Raw genomic sequence first — 23,541 nt, forward strand, 5'->3', positions numbered from 1 at the left:
CAAAAGAGGGAATAATACCAGAGCTTGAATTGTGAATATATCCGATTTGCAGAAGACAATGGATGGCAGTGGAGACCCCCTGATGAATTCCCTCTGATTATAGTTGAGGGATGTGAATAGCCTTGTCATCAGATACTGTCATAAATGAGATCATGGCGGATGTAATTAGGTTAAAATGTAATAATACCTGATCATTTGATCGCCCTTTTGACCCGTTACCTATGTCCTAGTTTGTAATCCTATTTTTCTCAATTGTAGCTTTTTCCCCTGGTTTATTTTGCTATTGTTGGCCTTTTCTTTTTTTTTATGTTTTCTAGTATATAGAGAGCAAGATGGGTGAAGCTATTGAGGGAGTAGCTGGGTTAAGGATTCAGTGGGGCCATGACGGTGGTGGTGGTGGTGGTGGTGGTGGTGGTGGTGTGGTGAGGTTGTTGGTGGTAGACGGAGGGGGGAAGCTAATAACCTGGGGCTGAAATTTGACAGCTGCTCTCTGCGCCCACTTGTGGTGACTAGCGGAAGCACAAAAACTGAAAATAGTCAATGACTTTATTTGTATCTTTATTAGGACTTTAAAATGATTATTGTGGTGACCAAGCCACCTGCCAATTCATCTATTACTACATGTAGAAATTCGCTGCCAATGATCACTTTGCTCACAGTGTGTGATGACTGCCACCATCCTCTTCTGAATGACCCCACCAGTTGCTGGTGGGCTTCGACTGCAAGCCGCGAGACTTACCTTGGTCTTCGGTCACTTGAGCCCGACTTCCTTTCAAACTGGAGAGAGGTCAGGTTTTCTGATGGCCAAATGAAAATGGCCACTCTTACTTGCTTAGAGACATGATACTGGATTCGTTTACATGCTAACACTGCTGACATAATTTTCCTATGACCCCCCAGGAAGACACAGTGGGCCCTGAAAAATGAAATGGCCAAAAGAATCCATTTTTGTTTGATGCAAGCAAGGCCCCTGTCTAAGCTAGCTGTTGTCTCGTTAACTCTGACTCACAGTGTGTAGAACTGTGCTCCAAAGGATTTCCCACGGCCTTGACCTTCTGGAAGCACATTGCCAGGCCTTTCTTCTGGGGTGCTCCTGTGTGGGCTTGGCCTGCCAACCTCTAGGGCAGCACTCCAATGCAAACCGGGTGTATTACCCAGAGGCTTCATGAGAGATTTCCATGGAGATGGGGCTGTGTCTTGATCTCTGTGGCTATGTCATTAATATATGCTAAAATGGTACACAACTCTACATGGACACACACACACACACACACACACACACACACACACGAGAAACTGGTGGAACCCGCATGAACTGGATGCCTTGCACCAGTGTCAGGTTCCCAGTTCCCATGCCGTGTAAGGCGACACCTTTGGGTACACAGGTCCTCCTGGTCCTTTTTGTAACTTCCTGTGAAATTTAAAATCATTTCCAAGTGTTGTGAAGTGTCATCAAGTCATAGCGACCCTGGTACAACAGAATGAAGCCCCACCCGGTCCGGCGCCATCCTCGGTGGTTATATTTGAGCCTACTGTTGGAGCTACCGTGCCAGTCCATCTCATCGAGGGTCTTCCTCTTCTTCTTGACCCTGAAGTCCACCAGGTGTAATGTCCTTCTCGAGGGATTAAGAGAAAATAATAAACTAACAAAAATGTAAAAAGCAGTGGCTACAACTGGCACCAAGTCTGCCTGTGTCATCTGAAGAGGCAAGTGAGCGTCATAGGTCCCGATGTGCTGGCACGGGCGCAGGCTCCGTTTCCCTCCCTCCACCTGTGCACGCCTCGTGTGTGGCTCAGGCAGCCGCAGGCTGGACTCCAGGCAGGAAGGGCAAGATGCAGGTGAAGAGGAAGAGCATCAGGCAGCAAGGCGGTTGGTCACTTCTGTCCTTGGTGGCTTCTTTCCACCTGTCAGCACCAGGAGTGAGGGATGTGACAACCCATGGTTGAAAGGCTAGGAGGCGGTATTTTGGTGTGATTTTTCCCCCTCACTGTTCAGTTTGTTTTGGACAGAGCATCGCTGACCTGAACAGAGCAAGATCTCTTCGTAAGGAAGGAACCCTGGTAGTGCAGTGGTTGAGTGCTCGGCCATGAATGAGAAAGTCGGTAGCTGGAACCCACCCAGCGGCTCTGCCAGAAGGCTTGGCCATCTGCTCCCATCTAGTGTTTATTGTCTGGTGCCAGCAAGTTGTCTCAGCCCCACATTGACAGATGGTGGTGTCGGTGGGTTAAGCGCTGGGCCACACACTGGAAGATTGGTGACTTGAATCTATCATCCTTTCAGAGGGACGGTTATGGGGCAGTCTGCTTCCATGGATAGTAACCTTGGGAAGCCTGAGAGGCAGTCCTACCCCGTCCTCTGGGGTCAGTGGCTGTGTATCAACATGGACGTGGTAGTTGTAGGTGGCCTTGTGTACAGAAGTGGATCACCACCAGGTCTTTGTCTTATGTAACCACTGGAAGGATCTTTGAACCCCAACCTTTTGATTAGCAGGCAAATGCTTAACCACTGACTTGGCGGCACCTAACACTCATCGGTCAGGATGGGCCATGAGTAGCCTCTTCACCTGAGCCAGTGTCCCCACAAACATTATAAACACCCTCTACTCGGACCATAGCGCCATAAACTGTGAAAGCAGTGTCCCCTTAAAATTAATCCTTCTTTTTTCCAGATGACCAATGAGTCAGGAGCCCTGGTGGCATAGTGGTTATGTGTTGGGCTGCTAACTGCATGGTCAGCAGTTCGAAAACACCAGTTACTCCTTGGGAGAAAGATGAGACGTTCTATTCCTATAAAGAATGAGTCTCAGAAACCCATAGGGGCAGTTCTACCCTGACCTATAAGGTTGCTTTGAGTCAGAATGGACTCAATGATTTGATTATAGGTTTCGGTTTGGACCTGTGAGTCAAAGCAGTCCCATTAGGTAGAAGGGCCAGGCTGAGAACTGAGATTGTCATAAACATGTGAAGAATCAGCCCTTCCCACACAGCCCAACTCCTGTGGGACACTGACCAGGGCCACCTAAATCCCACATACTGTTACCATCACGCCATTGTGACTCATGGTGCTCCCTCTAGCGTTAGGGCAGAACTGCCTCCATAAGGCTTTCCAGGGCCTTTCTTCTGAAACACTGCAGGCTATACTTGAACCTCCAACCTTTCTGTTAGACACTGCCCCAGGGCAAGCTGCTGCTGCTGAGTCAATTCCGATGCATGGAACCTCCCCACCAACCCCTCCAACTCCATGTATTTCAGGGTTAGGACTGCACTACACAGGGTTTTCCATGGCTGAATTCAGTACATCGCCAAGCCTTTCTTCTGAGGCACCTCTGGGTGGATGTGGACCACCAGTCTGCCAGTTAGCAGCCAAGCGCCAAGCCATTTGGCCACCAGGGCTCCTTGGGATAAACGTGAACCTAAGCCCAACCCTGTGCCTTCCAATCAACTGTGACTCCCGGCATCCCCATGGCACAGAGAAGTGCCCCACAGGGTTTCCAAGGCTGTGCCTCTGCATGGAAACACGCGGCTGCTCTCTCAGAGCAGCTGACGGGCTCCACGGAACCACCTCTCAGCAGCTGAGTGTTTACCCATTGCACCATCAGGGCTCCTACAACGGCTTCCTGACAGTTCTTAAAAGCTGGGTAGGAACCCAAACCTGAATGCTGGGAGGTGGTGCCCCCCCACCCCTGCCAGGAGAAAGGTGGGCTACCCCCGCCTCCTTGGGACTCCTAGCTGTTGGCTGGGTTCCAGAGTGAAGCTGCTCCCTCGGGTTTGGGGGCTGTCATTCTTTACGGAAACGGACAGCAAGGTCTTTACTCCTTGGTGCTGCTGGGTCGGGGTAGGCTAGTGGTCCAGCGAGACCTGCTGGCGGCACCGGGGGCTAAGGCAGGCCCAGGGGTAAAGGCAGCCTCGCATCCACCGCATTCCGGAGGTTTCCCTCGGTGGCGCCACGCTTGTGGCCGCGCTGCCCGCATGCGCGGGCCTTCTCCCGGGCATGGGTCCGTATGTGCTTGCGGAACGAGGAGGTGTCAATGAAGGCGCGGTCGCACTCGGGGCACGGGTAGGGCTTCTCTCCGGTGTGCGTGCGGCTGTGCACCACCAGCGAGGAGCTCTGCACAAAGGCTTTGCCGCAGCGGCCGCAGCGGTAGCGCTTCTCGCCCGTGTGCGTGCGCACGTGGCGCCGCAGGTTGGACGAGTGGCCGAAGACGCGGCCGCAGTCCCCGCAGGTGTAGCGCTTCTCGCCCGTGTGCGTCCGCTGGTGCACGCGCAGGTAGGAGCTGCGGCTGAAGGCTTTGCCGCAGGCTGCACAGGCATGGCGCTTCTCGCCAGCGTGGATCTGCGCGTGCACCGTCAGGTAGGAGCGCGTGCTGAAGCGCTTCCCGCACTGGGCGCACGTGAAAGGCTTCTCGCCCGTGTGCGTCCGCATATGCGTCTTCAGCGAGGACTGGTGACAGAAGGCGCTGCCGCAGCGCTGGCACGCGAAGGGGCTCTCGCCCGAGTGCGTGCGCGCGTGTCTCCTCAGAGAGGAGAGGTGGAGGAAGCCCCGGCCACACTCCGCGCACCAGTGGGGCTTCTCGTCCGGGGGGCTGCCTGCGGGAGTCAGCGCCTGCTGAGAGAGGAGACAGGATCACTGGAGGCCTCCCCTTCCCGACCACGCTCCCAGGAGGGCTCGCCTTTAGCGCCCCACCACTAACCTAATGGTAACGGATTCATCCCCTCTAATGGCAAAGAAAGGCCCGGTGGTCTGCCTGGGAAATGTCACAGCCAAGAAAATCCTGTGAGGCGGGGGGCGGGGGGCTGGTCAGCTCTGAAGCACAGCAGGATCCCTAAGAAGCGGTGTCTGCGCTCAGGGTTTTGGGGTTCCGGCTTTGTTCCGCGGGGTCCTCCCCAGCAATAACACGGCTCTGATAGGCCATGTACAGTTCAGAATTTGGGATGGCGGTGAATCCTATGGTTTTCGGGGCCTGGGGGAGGTGAACGCTTCAGCAGAAGCCTCCATCAAGCTAAAGCCTGTCTCAAAGCCATTACAGAAAGTAGGCTGGGGCTCCAGGTTGGACTTGGGAGTCCCTCTCAAACACTGCAATGGGAACGTTGGTGAACATGCTCTTTGTGGAAATTCTTTTTATTAATTCATTATTTTATTGGAAACTCTTTGTGGAAATTCTCGTGTGGAAATGAGCTTTACGTTTAGGATTCTCTAGGCACACCTTCCTATGCACACTAGTGCTAGCCGGTCACACCAGGCACGCACCACTGGTTTTGCAAATAAACGTGTTTTTAATTAATAAATCATCTATTGGGGGCTGTTACAAGTAAGAGTCCATACTTTCACATACATCCATTATATTAAGCGGATATTTACAAATATTGCCATCGACAATTTCAAAACATGATCTTTCTTCTTGAGCCCCTTAACATCAGTTCCTCTTTATAACCTCCCTCCCCGGCCCTGCTACCCTCTTGAACCCCTAATACATGATATTCTGTTATTTATCCATATCTTACACTGCCCCTTCTCTCCCTTCACCTACAAGCCCGGTATTCATCCCCCTCGAGCGGGGATAGTTTGCCATCATTGCCATCAGTTCCCCCTCTTTCCCTTCCTTCCTGAAATCATTACTCCTATTACTGTTTCTGAGGGGTGTGTCTATCCTGAATTCTGTCCATTGAAAGCTCTCTGTGGGGTGGGAGGGGAAAAAGGAAGACTTGACGCAAAGGGTTTAAGTGGAGAGCAAATGCTTTGAAAATGATTAGGGCAAAGAATGTACAGATGTACTTTATACAATTGATGTATGTATGGATTGTGATAAGAGTTGTATGAGTCCCTAATAAAGTGTTAAAAAAAAAGAAAGAAATCTCTCTGTATACTGATGTATCTACGCCATTCTAGCCGGATTTGTGAGGCAGGACTGGGAGCCTACTAGTGGTGGAACTAGAGCAGTGTTGTGCGCTTCATCGGGGCTGGACTGCCCCTGGGTGTCTTCTCTTCCGTGAGACCCTCTGTGCAGGAAAGTCGCTTATCCCGGGTGGGCTCCGTGTCTCTTCCTCGAGTCCTCTCCTTCGCCTCGATGGGGTTGTTTCACAAATACAAGTTTTATTGGACCTATTCATCTTGAACTGGACATCAATGGCTACTTTCACACAAGGACCACAGGGCTAGGTGGTTGTGACAGAGATCTCAGGGTTGTAGGTTCTGACCCACTGTCTTCTCGGGGGAAAGTCAGCCTTTGATTCTCCCCAGTGTTTACTCTCCACAGACTTTCTCCTGAGCCTTGACGTGCGAGTAAAAGCTGCCTGTTTCTCCCCTCTTTGGCCATCCCCCTAAGTCTGGCCCCTAAGCATCCAGCCCTTGTGAGTCTTACCCTAGGCAGGCCTTTGAACATATTGTCTCCAAAAGTCTCCTGTTTGGAAGTCGGTTCTTCAGTTTTCAGTTGCGTCCTCCAGCCTGAAATGATATTCACCCCACCCCCAATAAATAAATAATGCACTGTCTTTGAGAGGAAGAAATGGTGTGACAACAACAGAAAGACAGATCACCCAATGGACCGCTAGACATACGGTTCTAAGAGGCATTTCTCCAGAGGGGAGAAGTAAACTTCCAACAGTACATGAAGATACACTCTACTTCCTTACACATAATGCCAGGACCAGTGACATCAGGCCAACCCTGACACAAAGTGACCCCATGTGCGTGTGTCACAGAACTGAGCTCCATAAGGTTCTTAATGGCAGATTTTTCAGAATTAGATAGCCAGGCCACCTGTAAGTTATTGCAAACAGAATTCCCTGAAGTGCCATCCTGCTGTGTATAAAATGAGCCCCCTGAGAAGCAGGAGGGAATCTCATTCCCAGCAAGAGCCAAAAGTAGAGCAAGTTCTCTGGACCCAAGATCTCTGTGCAGTGACCTCGATCTAGAAGACAGCGATGCCAATAGAGGAGCAGTAGCAGAACCAGGAGCCAGAGCATGGGACATAGTGATGCACTTCCCAACTCAAGGAGCAAGGAAAGATGCACACTTTTGTGCAGGAGGCTGGCTTGCAGAGTAGGGTGCCTCTAGGCACTTAATTGGGAAGTAGAGCTGAGTCCCTTTGGGTTGTAGCTTACAGGAGCCAGGTGCTTCAGGGCACTTAATTCAGAGAGCTGAGCTTGGTGACCCACAGCTCAACCTTTAGATTGAGGCTTACAGCAGAGTGCTAAGTTCTTTGGGCATTTGTTAGCACACTTGACAAAACTTGGTAACATGTCCTAATAAACAACTCTGCACTGAGCATTTCTCACTGGCATTCCACTTTAACCTCCTTAATAAAGCCTTTAATCATGACATTTGTCTATGAATTCTGTGTGGCCACTGCAATGGATATTAGAAACTCAAGAAGTAAAACACCATTAATTGAAAACAGTGTACCTTGTCCTCAACAACCACCATAGACTTAGCAATTCCCTCTTCCTCACTTGCCGTAGGGCCCAGCAAGTCCACTCCTTGCAAGAGACCCAAAGGAGGTGCAGGCAGAACTGCCAACAGAAACTTGGGCACCTGCTTGCTGAAGCACTGGTCACAGGAGGCCAGAGATGGATGATTATCCGCAGATGACGGATAATTACAGTGTGGTACATACACATACACACAATGGAACACTACTCCATGAAAAGAAATGAAGTCCCCATGCAGGACACATGATAAACTTGAAAACATCCACCTGAGTGAAATCAGTCACAAAAGGACAGCCACTGTCTGCTGTCACTTCTGTGAGGTAAGTGAACATATAGAAGTCAACGATGATTAGTGGTGGCCAGAGACGAGAGGGAGGACGAAGGCTATGTGCTTAGAGCTATGGACCCACTGCCGCCAGTCGAGTCCTAGGGCACGAGGTTCAACTACCCCTGGGGTTTCTGAGACTTTAGATCCTTATGGAAATAGAGAGCATCGTCTTTCTCTCTCAGAGCAACTGGTGGGTTCAAAGCAGCTCCATGTGTAACCCACCGCGCCATCCGGGTTCCTTTAGGGGCATGAAAATGACTGACATCTCCAGGCACCTGACATGGTGCCCAACTCCATGTTGACTCAGCGTTTTGCTTTGCTCTATAGGATGTCTCCTTCTACCTCTGTCGCCTTCCCCTGGGTCCTGTGGTGGGTGCAGATTAGAATGTGGTTTTATTTGCTCAAGAATGTGCAAATTCAACCCAAACTCACTGCCATTGAGTTGATTTCAAATCATAGTGATGCTGTAGGACAAGGTAGAACTGCCCCTCTGAGTTTCTGAGACTGGAACTCTTTATGGGAGTAGAGAGCCCCATCTTCCACAGAATGTGCTGGTGGTTTCAAACTGCTGACCGTGTGGTTAGCAGCCCAATGCGTACCTGCTAAAATTCATGGCTAAAAAAAAAAAATCGTGGTCAGCCAGTTCTCGAAGGCATGTGGGTTCAGAACATCCCTAAAACGTTCCAGTGCTTCAAAATAAGTCATTTATTTGTCTTTTGCGATTTTGCCAGATAAATGTTCTTCTGCATCTTTGCTCTTCGAAGCACTACGGGGCTTTCTGCTCTTGTCTTGCTGCCTAGGTATTACTGTTAGAGTCCATAAAAAACTCATGCTTTTTGTTTTTCACTCCATGCGGAGGAAAAGTTACTTCTTAGATGAGGGCAGTGAGTTGGCATTCATGGTTGTGACAGGTGGGTTGTGTGTCCACTTGGCTGGACCAGGATGGCCAGTGGTTTGGCAGCTGAGGTCTAGTAATCAATCGTAATCCCACATGATGTGATCTGACAGAATGCAATCAACTCCATGATGGGATCTGCTGCAAACAGCCAGGCAATAGTAAGCAGGTTGGGGTAGAGTGCAGCCCCTTATTCAGGTCACAGCCTTGATGTAATCAAAAGGAGATCTCTTCAAAAATGTGCCCTACTTCCTATGTAAAGAGACGCTGTGGAAAGCTTGCTTGCTTTTTTCAGGGTCTGGAACCTGCATCGGGTTCATTGACCTCTGGTTCTTTGGACTTGTGCCAATGGCCTGCCATAGTGCTACCATGTCTAGGAAAGGTGTTACAAGCAGTAAGTAGGTGGCAGCAAGGGGTGCTTCAACACACTACATTGCAGAGGATGGCCCCACTTCAGAAAATGAACTAGTTTCAAATGTTAGTAGTGCCAAGTCTAAGAACCCCTCAATTAATTATTTGTATAAAGAAGTTAGTTCAATCCCTACCTCATACCATACACCAAAATTAACTCCCTGTGGGTAAGACAATATAAGTCACAGTGATCCTCCAGCTTCTATGATCCTACAATGTCAGCAGGTCAGATGGTTGTAGGACAGAGAGTCAACGCAATCCCCCTACCCCAATGGTTCCCAATTGAGGGTTACTTTGGCCCCCAGAGGACACTTGGCAACATTGCGAGACATTTTTCTTTGTCCCACTCAAGTGGGTGCTACTGGCATCATGCGGTAGCAGCCACTCCAGACAGTGGTCTAGTCCCCAAGGCAGCCGAGCCGAGGGAGAGGAACCCTGATCAGGGGAGATAAAGGAACGATGTCAGTCTTACCAAGTGATGCCAGGTTCCTGTAGGTCTCCAGCATCACTTCTCGATAGAGAGTCCTTTGAGAAGGGTCCAGCAACATCCACTCTTCCGGGGTAAAGTCCACAGCCACATCCTCAAAGGCCACTGATACCTGCAACAGGTCACATATTCCGGTCTGCCAGAGTTAACCCCCCTCCCCCCCTGTGTCCCGAGGCTGATAGGTTGTGAGAGGGAGCACACTGGGGGGGGAGGGGATCATTCATTCAGGGTTCTGAGGTCACCCACCAAATGGTCTCCAAGCTCAGGCCTCACAGCCTTCCCTAAGTGATGGCATCCAGCCTTGTGCTTTGACAGCTCCTCTAAGACTGAAGTCTAAACATGACTTTCTTCAATTGGGCTGTTTGCAACCTGCTCAGCCCTGTCTGCGATTCCTACACAATCCCAGGAACATACAAGGAATACTCAGGGAACAGATTAATTTCCCCGCTTCCCGCAGGCAACAAGCCTCTCACATTCTTCCTTTGTTTCCCTCAGAGGACGCAGCGGAAGATGAAGCAGCAAGGTAACCGGAAAGCGGGTCTGAGTGAGACACAAGATGCTGGGTCAGTGAGAGCAATTCCTGGGCAGCCCGTCAATTCCTCAGGAGACGCAGAGATATGAAGGAAACTAGGGCCCAGCCCTGGCTGACTGGTGAAGGAGAGCGGAGAAGGGGCTGGAGGGGGTCTACTCTTCTGTGGAAAGGGAATTCTTTCAGCAGAAGGAGTTTTCCACTGACCTGTGACCAAGTTGTCAGAAAGCCAGCAACCATGCCTTCCTCCTTCACGTTCCCTTCATGATGATGGCCATGGTCTTGATCAGGCACAGCTGGGAGGTGGTGGGGGGCGGGAAGGAACCAGTGATTCAAAAGAAGATTCAGTTGTGTTGACAAATCATGACGACCCCAGTGGGTCGGTGGAGACCGAGCTACACTGGTTTCTTGTTTGGAAGTAGCTCACCAGTCTTCTCTTCCAAGGTACCTCTGGGAAGTCTTGAACCTCCAACCATTAAGTTAGCAGCCAAGTATGTCCATACCACCCAGGGACTCTCAGATGACTCCAAGCCTTCACACATGCTCAAAAGTAAAAGCCTAGAAGTGGAGATGTCACTGTCCCCAGCAGCTACATCTGGCCCGGTCCAGGGGCCTGCATGGGGACCTGCATGGTGCCATGGGTCTTGTGACTCATAAGGAAGGGACTGACATTCTCATTTGATGTAAAAAGAAACTCTGATTTTATCGCCTTGGGCTATTTTGCTTCCCTAGGCATTAAAGTTTACATATGATGGTTCTATAAAATTTCTCCCCAGATTTCCAGAAGTTTTCCCTTACACATAAGCAGGCCTGGACTCTTGGGACTCTGCTCTAGCCTTGTCTGCTTCGCCCCCTCCTTGATGGCCTCTGCTACGACCACTTGGTTCCCAACCTTGGGGCCCTGCTGGAGTGCAGGAGGCGCCTACCTCCTCATCTCTGGTTGCCAATGGATCAAAAACTCACCCCGGACAGCATCTACATCAGTGGCTGCCATCCTAGGAGGCTGTCAGTAGCATCTGCTTGCTTGGCTGAGCAGTGGCGACGTCAGCATTTTCTTCATTCCAGTCTCCTGTGGTCTCCTGGTCTTGAGGCCTCTGAACACCATGGTAGCTGGAGGCCTGTCTGAAACACCAACTATCATCACAAAACACCTACCACTTAATGATGAGACAACCACTATCCCAAACAAAGAATGCCTCCCTCATTGCTACAGAGCAATGGCTCGGGGTTAAGCAGTGAGCTGTGATCCACCACTGATCAAAGAACGCCATAGGAAAGTAGTCTCTGGAGTTCTGTCTCAGCCATCATGAACCAATCAAGAAAGAATGGTTAGGTAGTTCCTTCAAGAATTGAACGCAGGACTGCCTCTGACCCAGCCAGGAGCCCTGGTGACACGAGCTACCGACTGAGTTGCTCACCACCACCAGCTGTCTACTCCTGCTGTTGCTGTGAGCGGCGTCTAGTCACCACCCCCCCACGTGTCTGAAGTTTCTTGGGTGGCACAAACAGCTAAGTGCTCAACTATTAGCTAAGAGGGTGTGGGTTCAAACCCACCTAGGTGCCCCTTGGAAGAAAGGCCAGCAGTCAGCTTCTGAAAATTCAGCCCTGGGGCAGCCATGAAAGACAGGAAACCCTGCAAAGCACAGCTCTACGCTTCCACGTCCAAGATTGAAGACAATCCTAGTTGGCTTCATAGCAACAACAACAAACAATACTCCCAGTGGAGCAGAATGAACCCAGTACTGGGGTCAGGAACAACTGTAAGACGAGGTACTGCAGAGCCAGCACGTATGTTTATGCTCCTTCAAGGCCCGGGCATCTCTCCACGTCAAGCCGAGACTCTCATACACTCTGAAGACTTGGACATGTTTCATTGGGAACACTCTGGGATTTCCTGGTTTGTTTTTGTATGCGTCCACATTCATAAGTTGGGTCAGTAATATATGGAAATATATATATGGGACCCCTGTGGTGGGGGGGTGGGGAAGCAATCTCCAGCTATTATATTATGGCTTGACCAGTGTCTCCCCCACCCCCACCCCCCACACACCTCCAGGTCTGTGAGGAATCATAAGCCCTCTATGCATGGGCATGCCCCATTTAGGAACCAGGTCACATTTGGCAGGGCAGAGTCAGCAGAGAAGCAAGCATACACAGGAAGGAAGGTGGATACCATTGGACCCCTCCCAGGAACTAGGAGCCCCCTCCGCCTCCCCCCCCCACCCCAGGGTTACAAAAGCCAAAATAAGACCCTTCCCTCCAGAAAAAGCCTTCCCCTAGTGACAATGCCCTGAATTCAGACTTTGTGCCCTGGTGGTGTAGTGGGTTATAAGTTGGGCTGCTAACCTCAAGGTCAGCAGTTCGAAACTAGCTATTCCATGGGAGAAAGATGAAATTTTTACTCCTGTAAAGAGGCATAGTCTCAGAAATCCACAAGGGCAATTCCTCTCTGTCCCATAGAGTCACTGTGAATCCGAATCAACTTGATGGCAATGAGGTTTTTTTTGTATGTTTTTTAAACCAAAGGTCTCATACATGTATTAGCTGTCAGCTTCTTAATGGGGAAGCATAAAAACCAAGGAAGAAGCTAGATATTTGCCAATACAGGTTGAACTGATCAGGTGGTGGTAGCATTTAAACTTGCTAGGACAGAATGCCAGAGAACCTATGCAAATGCTGTGTGTCACTGAACTGGAGACTCTTTACACACACAGCTTGTTCTTCTCCATTAGCTCCTCTTGCAGTTGAACCTGATCTTATTGCCAATTTTCATTTGAATGCATTGGGGAATGGGACAAATCTGCTTTTGTTTCCTGGTCAGGAAGCTCTTAATCCCGAAAATCTTAAGGGAAGACATTGCGAAGATGGAAAGCTACTGCACCCACAGAATTGCAGAGAGCGAGAGGACGATGGCAGTGAGGGTTTCAGAGTCTCTTGAACAACAAAAAGATACAGCCCCCCACTGGGGTACTGAAGTTCCAGAAGCACCAGGTGACTAAGACAAGCATGTATTCTGAATGTGCTCTTGTCGTTGGACAAATCGACGGTAAAAACGTCACTGTCTGGTTTGTAGGTTAAGACAAGGTAAGACAGAAGGTGTGGCAGTAAACACAAGGTTCACTTTTCAAAACCGTTCCAAAGTCCCTCAGGGTTGCACGCCCAGTCATCCAAGTATAAAACACACATGCGCCCGGCATATGGCAGAGAGCTTCCCAAGCATACTGCACATTTGCATGCAGCCGAGAGGTCCAACTGTTAAAATGGCCTTAAACTGCTGAGCTAGTCCAGGGCTGTCTGGGATGTCATTCTCTCAACCTTTTTTGGTTTGAACTAGTTCATGCAGCCAGCATTTGCCAGCAGATGGGAGGAAATGGTCTGAACACACTGAACAGAAGAGTCCATGAATGAAATGGGGCCATGGAAGGTAATTTTGTGACGGAGAGCTGTTATTTAGAACAGTGCTTACTTAAGTGTGTGAGACCGTTCCCTGGGGGTGGGGTGGGGGTCCAGGGGTGGTGGTGCTGCTGGAACCATCAAGGGGGTTCTGTAAAAGCAGAGCCTGATGTTTTATCCTGGATTCTGAACTATAGTGCCAACGTTTTTCATTTCTGAGTGCAGGGGGAGAGAGGGGACAGGGGGTACTGAGTAATTGTTTTGTTTTTGTTTTCTGAAAAGTGGGCAGCAGGGCATGTAAGTTTGGGAACCTGATTTAGAAGAAGGAGGCCTTCCAACTTGCAGATGTTGCTGTGTCCTTTGTGCATGTGATGGATGGGGACAAGAAATACCTGCTAGGCTGTGGAGGGCAGTGGGAGCCCCAATCCATCTACAGAGCATCTAGTCAGATGAAGCTTCTGGCAGATCCCCTCTAGCCACAGGCCAGGGACTCAAACAGGTTTGGTTTTTTTTAGACTCCCCCGAGGGGGTGCACCGTTCCTGGAAGTACTGCTATACCAGGTCGATGTGTGGAGTGGACGGAGCAAGCTCCTATTCCAACTCCCTGCTCCAAAAATCCATTTAATTTATTGTCCTCGGATAGAGGACGTATCAGATATTAAACTGATAAGAACAGATACTACACTTGATCTTAGCCAAAAGACCGAGAAGCGATTCAAACAGTTTTTCTATCAGACAATGATTATTGTCAACTTGATTATGGTGGAGCGAACCACGGTATAATATGATACCGGGTCATTGGATCTCCATCTTGACCCAACCTGAATCTGCTCTAGGCTCAAGTATTTCTCGTTTGTTTCAGGACAGAAATTTCTTCTCTGGCTTTTAAAGTATTGATGGTGGTCCTTTCTCACTCGTTATATGTACTTCCTATTTTCTTCTTGCCATAGTGTTTTTGTTTTGATTTTTCCTGTTTCTGTTGGGTTTCCCAGTTTGCGAGGCACAGAAGGAGTGAATGCAGAGACAAGCATTCATACAATGGCTCATCAGGGACGGGGATGGGGGAAGAGGTTGAGGGGATATGAGGAACAAAAAATGAATGTGGAGGGGGTTAGAACTGATTGTGATGAAGTATATACAATTCTTTTTAAAAGCGAGTTAACCTTGGAAGTGTATGATATGTGAATACTAAATCAAAACAACTAAAAATAAGAAAAAAGAAAACAAACTTGACCAATAGTTACCATGGGTGGAGGAGAAAGAGTTGTTGTTTAGGGGACATGGAATTCATATTACTGGTGATGGAATAATTTGGAAACGGTTATCAATAATGGCTGCACAACACAGTGTATGATCAATGGCACTAAATTATATATGTTAGAAATTGTGGAATTGGAGTTTTGTCATGTATGTTTTTGCAACAATTAGAAAAAACATAATTACATGAATAACAATGAGTACAAGGAATAAAATGTTCTAGAATTGACTGTGGTGATAAGTGTACAACTCTTCCTAATACGAATGAATTATTAAATTATATGACGTGGGTGAAATGCTAATAAAACTTTATTATTTTTTAAATAAAGCTTGTTAGGTATTTCATTAATTAAAAAAAAAGAAATACCTGCTATGCTTCTTTCTGTTTTAGTGGTGGTGCAGTTGCTGTCCTGTTGGCTCCGCTCCTTGCGGCCCCACGTGCTCCACAGGGTCTCCAGGGCTGTGTCCTCTTGGCAGCAGACTGCCAGACCTGTCTTCTGAAGCACCTCTGGGCGGGTTCAAAGCACCAGCTTTTCAGCTAGTAGCAGTGGGCTTCCCCTTGGCATTTCCCCACCAGGACTTCCTCTGTAATGCTCATTCGGAGCCCTTCCATCCTGGCTCTTGTCAGTGTCCACCAGCTAACAAAGACCAGCAGGGTACACCTGTGGTAAACAAGATGACGTGTATTACTCAGCACAGCAAGGGAAGATGCACAATACAGGGCTTCTGGGTAAGAGGGTATTAGGACGTTACAGGATTAGGGATTGGGTTTGAGGACACTAAAAAACACCCCCAAAAAACAAAAACATCAACTTACTGCTACCAAGTCGATGATGACTCAGAGTGACCCTACAGGACAGGGAAGAACTGCCCCCCTGAGTTTCTGAAACTGAAGTCTTTTTTTTTTTTAGTCATTTTTATTGGGGGCTCATACAACACCTATCACAGTCCGTACATACATCCATTGTGTCAAGCACATTTGTTTCCATCATCATTCTGAACCATAAGTCTTTATAGAAGTAGAAAACCCCATCTTTCTCCCGTAGGGCAGCTGGTGGTTTCAAACTGCTGACCTTACAGTTAGCAGCCCAATGCATAATCACTATGCCACCAGGGCTCCTCTAAGGCACTGGGAAGGTTTAAAGTAAGTAAAACTTTGTTCTGGGGAGGATGCTGTAGGAAGGAGTATTTCTTAACTGCCTACATTAATCTTACCTATAGGAGGTTACTGGGTGCAGCAAAAGTTTAAATGATCTCAACTGTTAACTGAAAGGCTAGATAGAGGTTCAAGTCCTTCCTGGGGCACCTCGGAAGAACAGCTTGACAGTCTACTCCTCCCCCCTAAAAAAAAATAAATCAGCTACCTTATAAAGTTCAGTTCAACTCTTTTAAAAATATTTATATTTTAAAAGTTATATATTTTTTAAAGTTATATTTAGCATTAGTCAGCTGGACTCAGTTTAGATGATTCCAATTTTGTTGGCAACATCAAAGTGTCATAGTCAGGAGCAAGCGGAACATGCTGCCTTCTTGCCGCCAAGCCTGGTCAAGGTGTTGACCTTGGGTACATCAGTGTCACAGAGCTTCTTCACAGCCTGTTTGATCTGGTGCTTGTTGGCCTTGACATCTACAATGAGCACAAGAGTGTTATATTTGATCTTCCGCATGGTGGACGGACTCCATGGTCAGGGGGAACTTGATGATGGCATCATGGGCCTACTTATTTCTCCTGGGTGTGCTCTGCAGAGGGTATTTGGGCTGCTTTCTCAGCCTCGGGCTCCTCGGCTGACAGAGGTGGGTGGCCCTCGGGTCTTCTGTGTGCGCACATGGCTGTGGATGCCTTTCAGCATGGCCTTCTTGGCCTTGAATGCCTTTGCTTTGGCTTCAGTTGGGGAGGGGCAGGGAAAGCTTCCTTTTTTGCCTTTGGTACCCTCTTCGTAAAAAGCCTCCTCTGACACACCTGAGGTCGCCGTGGGTAAGAAGTGACTAGATGGCAACTGGTTCACGGGGGACTAAACGACCCTGAATGCCGGCAGGTTGATTCTGACTCAGGAGGCCAGGACCAAGGGAAGGCGAAAGTGGTGATCGGTAGAAATACAGCAAGCACTTGGACTGGCCAGAGGATGGCAGCGCTAGCTCCTGGCTTACACGTGCTCCCTGCCAGGAGGGGCGCCCTTTTTGTCCAGATTGTGGGAGCCTCGTCTGATGTTGAGGTTCTGAAAGGCTGCTGTATGTTCAACAGGGAGGGCCACGGCCTGGCCACACACAGGCCACTTCTGCCTATGCGGGCTGCTTTTCTTATTCATTTATCTCAGCAGCTAAAAACCAAGACCAAGCTCATGGCCACGGAGCCAATTCTGACTCACAGAACCCCTTCAGGAGGAGGTAGAACTGTCCCTGTGAATTTATACTCTTGATGGGAGTAGAACAGTGGCCACTAGTTTCCAACTGCTGACTTTGCACAGGTACAACCCAACACACGCCCACGACGCCCACCAGGACTCCTCAACAGACTAAGAGGTAAGTACTCTTAGGAGCTAGGACGGAAAGACTTCATTTTACTTACTGTGGACAGCTTATCCGCAGCAGCCCATCATGGGGGAAGAACATGACGCTCAGTAAAGCAGAGGGGCTGTGAAAAAGAAGCCCTTTAATGAGCGGATCGCCACAGTGGCTGCAACAGTGGGCTCACTCATAGCAGTGGTGGTGAGCATGGCGCAGGGCCGGGCCATGTTTGGCTCTGTTATTCATACCTGGAAGGCACCTGACAACAACATTCTGCAGTAGAAACAGGCCTCATAAAATTAGGATCCTCGCCAACAATCAACCACGAAGAAGTGGCAGCAGCCGAGTGATTCTGGCCAGTCTGGCTCCAAAGTCCTTATTTTCACACACTCCCCCTACCTACCCCTCTGCTTTAAGCCTTTGTATATACAATAACAACAATAAAAATATATATGCATATCATGTACGAATGCTAAATGTTACACATTAGCATAGTGGATTACACGCTGGGCTGCCAACTGGGAGCTCACAGTCGAATCCAACAGCTGCCTTCTCGGAGAACAAGGCAATCTGCTCCGTTAAAGATTTGCCGCTTCAGAAACCCACCGAGGCGATTCTGTCCTTCAGGGTTGCTATGAGTCAGAATTGACTGGATGGCAGTGGGTTTTTGAGATAGATGATAGATAGCTAGATAGGGTGAGTGATGGGTCATTAAAAGGAACAGCAACAACTCAATTAATAATTGGAATTACAAAGAAAAAATTAAAAATTAAATGGAAGACCTAAAGATCAATATTCTAGGAATTAGTGAGTTGAAATGGACTGGCATTCTGCATTCTGAATCAGAAAGTTATATGGTTGACTACACTGGAAATTACATGAGTGAGAGGAAGGACATTGCATTCATCTCCAAAGTCAAATATTATCATGAACTGTGCAAAGACCTGAGTCAGAAAACCCAAAAGGAAAAACATTCTCAGCATATCTCAAATGGAAAGAACTCAAAAACAACTCAAGCCTTGAGTTACAATATGAAAGAGCCTATGGGCAAAATACTGAGTGATGCAAGAAGCCTCCAAAGAACATGGAAAGAATACACAGTCATTGTGCCAAAAAAAACCAAAAAAACAGTCAACACTTAACCATTTCAGGAGGTAGCATCTGAGCAAGAACCAATGGTGCTGAAGGAAGCAGTCCAAGCTGCACTGAAAGCATCAGCCCAAAACAAGGCTCCAGGAACTGCTGGAATACCAATTGAAATGTTTCAGAAATCTGATAGAGCACTGGAAGTACTTACTGGCCTATGCCGGGACATTTGGAAAACACTAGTTGGCCAACTAACTGGAAGAGATCCATAAATGTACACATTCCAGATAAAAGGTGACCCAACAGAATGTGCAAATTATAGAACAATATAATTGATATCACACGCAAGGGAAATTTTGCTGAAGATCATCCAACAATGGTTGCAGCTGTACACTGACAGGGAGCTGCCAGGGGTTCAGGCTGGATTGAAAAGAGGATGTGAAACAAGGGATATCATTGATGTCATTTGGATCTTGGCTGAAAGTACATAATACCAGAAAGATGTTTTACTTATGCAAAGGCCTTCATCTGTCTGGATCATAACAAATTATGGATAGCCCTGAGAAGAATGGCAATTCCAGAACACTTCATTGTGCTCTGCACACCCTGGACATAAATCAGGAGGCAGTTGTGAGAACAGAACAAGAGGATACCGTTTGGTTCAAAATCAGGAAAGGTGTGCGTCAGGGTTGTAACCTCTCACCTATCTTATTAAATCTGTATGCTGAGCAATTCATCAGAGATACTGGGTTCTATGATGTAGACTATGGATCAGTATTAGAGGAAGGATTATTCCTTCCTTGTTGCTTGCTGAAAATGAGACCTTGAAGCACTTTCTGATGAAGACCGAGGACTGCAGCTTTCAATACGGATTACGACTCAATGTAAAGAAAACAAAAATCCTTACAACTGGTCTAAGAGGTAACGTCATAATAAATGGAGAAATGATTGAAGTCGTCAAGGATTTTTTTCTTGAATCCACAATCACTGCTCAAGGAAGTAGCAGTCAATAGATCAAATGATGCACTGCATTAGGTAAAGTGCTGCACAAGACCTCTTTAGAATGTTGAAAAGTGAGGATGTTACTTTGAGGTCTAAGGTGCCCCTGACTCAAGCCACGCAATTTTCAACCACCTCATATGCATGTGAAAGCTGAATACTGAATACTGAAGAAGAATCAGTGCATTTGAACTGGTGCTGGTGAGGAATATTAAAAGTACTATTGACCGCTTAAAGAACAAACAGCTCTTTCTTGTTAGAAGTAGAGATAGAATTTTACTTGGGACATGTTATCAGGAGAGACCAGTCCCTGGAGAAGGACATCATGCTTGGCGTGAAGATGGGGGTTGGGAGGGGGATGGGAAGGACGGTCCTTGCAAGACAGATTGACAGCGGTCTCAAGTGTAAGTACAATTCTGTGGATGGCACAGGGCTGGGTGGTGTTTCATGCTGTTGTACATAGTTGAGAATCGACTCGATGGCACCTAACAACAACTATATAGATATACGTACATGTCATAGCCACCCACCTCACTGTCGACTCATATGCCCTAAACAGGGTTTCTCAGACTGTAAATCGTAACAGGAGCAGGAAGCCTCTCCTTTCTCCCGCCAGTTTGAACCGCCTACCTTGTCATTAGCGGCCCAAAGCCTAATCCGCAGTGCCGCCAGGGCGCCTTCACTTAATAGATACGTATATATCGCATAATACACGTATGTCGTACGTGTTCTACATAGGAACACATCCACTGCAAAATAGCATCACTTCTCGTTGGAAATTCGGGCTGACACTTCATAGCATTTTGTGCGCGAACAGCTCTGGGGTTGCTCAAACCTGAATTGCCCACTTCATAACTGTAGGCACTGGACGCTGGCAGGTGGGGCAAGGAAACCCACATGGCAGTGGGCCCGGCTCCAGGAAGCCCGTTTGGCACCCCAGACCCAGCGCAGGCCAATCAGCGTCTGACGGGGCCTTCGCAAGCCCCAGATTCTTGCGGGGGAACACGTCACGCGACCCCCATCTCAGGTCCCGGAGGTCGGCCGCCCTCGGGAGCCATCTCCTTAGGGCCAGACCGGGCTCCGCAGCACCACGACCCCGCCCCCTCACCGAGCCCCGCCTGCCTACCCGAGCCCCCGCCGCGAAGAGGCGGAGCCGACCCCGCCTCGGAGACCGGCGCAAACTGCCCTCAGGGGAGGCGGGCGGCTAGGACTTAGACCCCGCCGCGGGAGCCAGCGACGGCATTTCCGGTTCCGGTTCCGGGGCCGCCGGGAACGGAAGAGGCTGAGCATTGCCGGTTTGTGATTGGCGAGACCCCTACGAGTGGCGGGTTCGTTCTCCAATCCCCGGTCAGAAAATCGCTAGTCCCCTCTCACCAAGGATGCGATTGGGCTCTGGGACCTCATCCGCGTATCCGAGGCTGGCCTAGACCGGAAGGAGGCGTAATTGAGGCTAGGCCCGCCTTCGGGGCGTGACCTGGCTGTATTCGCACCAATTGTCGTGAGGATGTGGAACCTCCCGTGGACGTGGCTGGGTCGCGGCCCTCGCCTTCTGGGCAGCGCTGAACTCGGAGGGGCGTGATTTCCCTGCAGTTTGATCAACATTTTCATCCTACTCAGAAAGCTAAAGAAAAACACATGAGTTTTCCCTTTGGATGCTTCTAATTTATGAAAATGAGATTAGATGGACATCGCTCGGCAGCTATCTTTTCTTACTAAATATTTCAAGTCTGTCAAAGCCAACCCATTGGGGTCTGTTAAGGTTGTTAACTGTCAGTAATTCCCTCTCAATCTAAATGGCACGTCTCCCAGAAGCCTTCACCAGAGACAAACTGTCATCAGCCAACTTCTTTTATTTATTTTTATTTTGCCCTGCCATAGTCAATCAGGTCAAGCAGAATTGTACAATTGCTACCACAATCGGTTTCTAAACTTTCCTTTTCTTCCTGGTCTCCTTGACATTGTCTTCCTATTACCACCCCCAACCACTACTATACACCCCCCCAAAACAACAACAAAAAACACCGTATTCTACTTGCTGTCCCTATAAGTTCAACAATCCTGGGTTTCATTCCACCACCTTCTTACGTAACTTTCCAGAAACATCATGTTTACACTACCAGAAACGTGTACCTACTCCTTCCATAAATATTCCTTCATTCAGCACCTCCTTTGTCCCAGACTGTTCGATGCACAGCGAATTACAGCAACAACCAAACTACTAAACTCGCTGTCCTCATCTTGCTGGAGCTCCAGTTGGGGACGGTCAACAAAATAAACCTTATAAATATATGTACAAAAAGCAGTGAAAAGGCAGAAGACTCTCAAGGTGATGGAGCCACACAGTGGCTGTAAACAATGGGCTCAAGCATCTCAATTGTGAGGACGGTGCAGGACCTTTTAGTGTTCCTTCTGTTGTGCATGGAGGGTCACACCTAACAATACAGTGATCACATACCAGGGTAAGTCCAAAAGTATTGTTACAAAAATCATAGAGGCTTTCACAAAACAAAACAAAATATCCAAAATGGGAAGGTAATGTCTCTCAACATCTCCGCCTGCTATCTCGATGCCACTTCCCCCTGAAAAATGCTGCATTTTCCCCTGTACCACCAGGTTGGAAAGGCAGTTAGGGATTCCTCAAAGGCATTCCTTTCTAGTGATCTTTGGATTTAGGGAACAGAAAGAAATCTGAAGAGGCAAGATCAGGGCTGCAGGGCAGAGGAGGTAACACTTCCCAACAAAATTCCATAGACCAGCCCTGATGACCAGGCGCATTTTCATGATGGAACGCTTTTCTTGGCACAACTTTCCTGAGCTTTTTTTCTCGCTGGTGCAGTTTTCCATTTTCTTAAAATTTGAGCACGCTGTTTCCTTTAAAAAACAATGATCTGATGCAAATGGCTTAAGTGGAGAACAAATGCTTTGAAAATGATGAGGGCAAAGAATGTACAGATGTGCTTTACACAATTGATTTATGTATGGATTGTTATAAGAGTTGTATGAGTCCCTAATAAAATGTTAAAAAAAAAAACAATGATGAAGATGACCCCTCCACAACCCCCACCACCAAAACCAGTCGCCCTAACTCTCTGAGCGAATGCCCCCTGGCCTTCAGTGGAACTGGCCCAGCAGATTCCCTGCTTTTAATTAGATCTTTTTTTAATCCCCTTTTTTTTTAAGGCATTCTAGGTGAAAACAGGCGTGTTACTGAGAGAACCTGTCTGCAGCCATCCATGGCTTGCAGGAAGGAACATGTTGGAAAGTGTTGGGAAGAAAGCCGTGTGTGTAAGATCTGGGACTGGACATACTTCCAGACTTACCCTCATACATCCCAAGGACTCCCTGGGTGGCACAAACGGTCAGGTTAGCTGTTCAAATCCACCTAGAAACATCTCAGAGGAAAGACTTGGCGATCTACTTCCAAAAGGTTAACAGTGGTTGAAAATCCTAAGGACCACAGGTCTACTCCACACCATGTGGGGCCGCCATCAGCCAGAACCAGCTGGACAGCATCTGGTGTGAAACCCACTCCTGGTACTTCCCTAGCCCGGTGGGGCAGGGAAGGACCGCCCCTGTGAGCTGCTGAGACTGTAACTGTTAATAGGAATAGAAAAGCCCCATCTTTCTCCCGTGGAGCCTCTGGTGGTTTTGGTCTGCAGGCTTTGCAAATAGCAGCGCAGATGTAACCCTTACGCCACCATAGTCCTTAACTGCGTATAAGTCCTCAAAGACATAACGGGGTGCATAAATTGGGTGACTTTGTGTTACATAAATTATGTCTCAATAGAAAGAAACAAAGATGCCCATCGCCATTCTGTCTCATGGCGACCCCATGTGCTCCAGAGGAGAGCTAACTCCAGGACATTTTTGTTTTTCTTAATCTAAAACGTGGATGGTCACCAGGCCTTTCTTCCACAGCGCTGCTGGGTGGATTCAACATTCCAACCTTTAGGTTAGTTGTTGTTGTTCGGTGCTGTGGAGTCGGCACCAACTCAGCGCGCCCCTCTGTATAATGGAAGAAAACACTGTCCCACCCTGCACCATCCTCGCGCTGATCCCTTTGTTGGAGCTCATTGTTGCAGCCACGGGGTCAATCCATCTTGCACAGGACCTTCCTCTGTCTTTTTAAAAAAATTGTTTCATTAGGGGCACATAAAACTCTTATCACAATCCATACATACATCAATTGTGTAAAGCACATCTGTCCATTCATTGCCCTCCTC

At 48.3% G+C, this 23,541-nt stretch overlaps 1 protein-coding gene and 1 non-coding gene across 8 annotated transcripts; both read right to left on the reverse strand.

The window, feature by feature from the left end:
• Window positions 1-558: 558 nt before the first annotated feature.
• LOC142443535 (uncharacterized) lies at window positions 559-20,579 on the reverse strand. Of its 7 annotated transcripts, none has more exons than XM_075544872.1 (8): window positions 20,445-20,560; window positions 17,295-17,360; window positions 15,096-15,390; window positions 11,042-11,200; window positions 10,286-10,374; window positions 9,535-9,661; window positions 6,360-6,442; window positions 559-4,606 (listed from the first exon to the last, which is right to left on the reverse strand). In XM_075544872.1, the coding sequence occupies exons 4-8, from the start codon at window positions 11,070-11,072 to the stop codon at window positions 3,878-3,880; spliced, it is 1,059 nt and encodes a 352-aa protein (XP_075400987.1). In that variant the 5' UTR covers window positions 11,073-11,200; window positions 15,096-15,390; window positions 17,295-17,360; window positions 20,445-20,560; the 3' UTR covers window positions 559-3,877. The 7 variants fall into 7 exon arrangements, with proteins under 7 accessions (XP_075400987.1, XP_075400994.1, XP_075401009.1 ...); XM_075544879.1 differs by lacking the exon at window positions 20,445-20,560 and adding an exon at window positions 19,949-20,402; XM_075544894.1 differs by lacking the exon at window positions 17,295-17,360 and having other exon boundaries at window positions 11,042-11,196; window positions 20,445-20,579.
• On the reverse strand, window positions 13,996-14,186 carry LOC142438047 (U2 spliceosomal RNA). The gene has a single exon (XR_012782514.1). It is a non-coding gene; the product is annotated as a U2 spliceosomal RNA (small nuclear RNA).
• Window positions 20,580-23,541: the final 2,962 nt, after the last annotated feature.

This window comes from Tenrec ecaudatus, chromosome 1 (genome assembly GCF_050624435.1).
Source record: "Tenrec ecaudatus isolate mTenEca1 chromosome 1, mTenEca1.hap1, whole genome shotgun sequence".
Classification (NCBI taxonomy): Eukaryota; Metazoa; Chordata; class Mammalia; order Afrosoricida; family Tenrecidae; genus Tenrec; species Tenrec ecaudatus.

Coding starts and splice junctions, on each gene's coding strand:
- LOC142443535 (XM_075544894.1), bottom strand. CDS start 11,072: ATGGCAGCCACTGATGTAGATGCTGTCCGGG. Junction 10,375..11,041: donor TGATGTAGATGCTGTCCGGG/GTGAGTTTTTGA, acceptor ACCACCTCCCAG/CTGTGCCTGATCAAGACCAT. Junction 6,443..9,534: donor CAGGAACCTGGCATCACTTG/GTAAGACTGACA, acceptor ATATCATTTCAG/GCTGGAGGACGCAACTGAAA.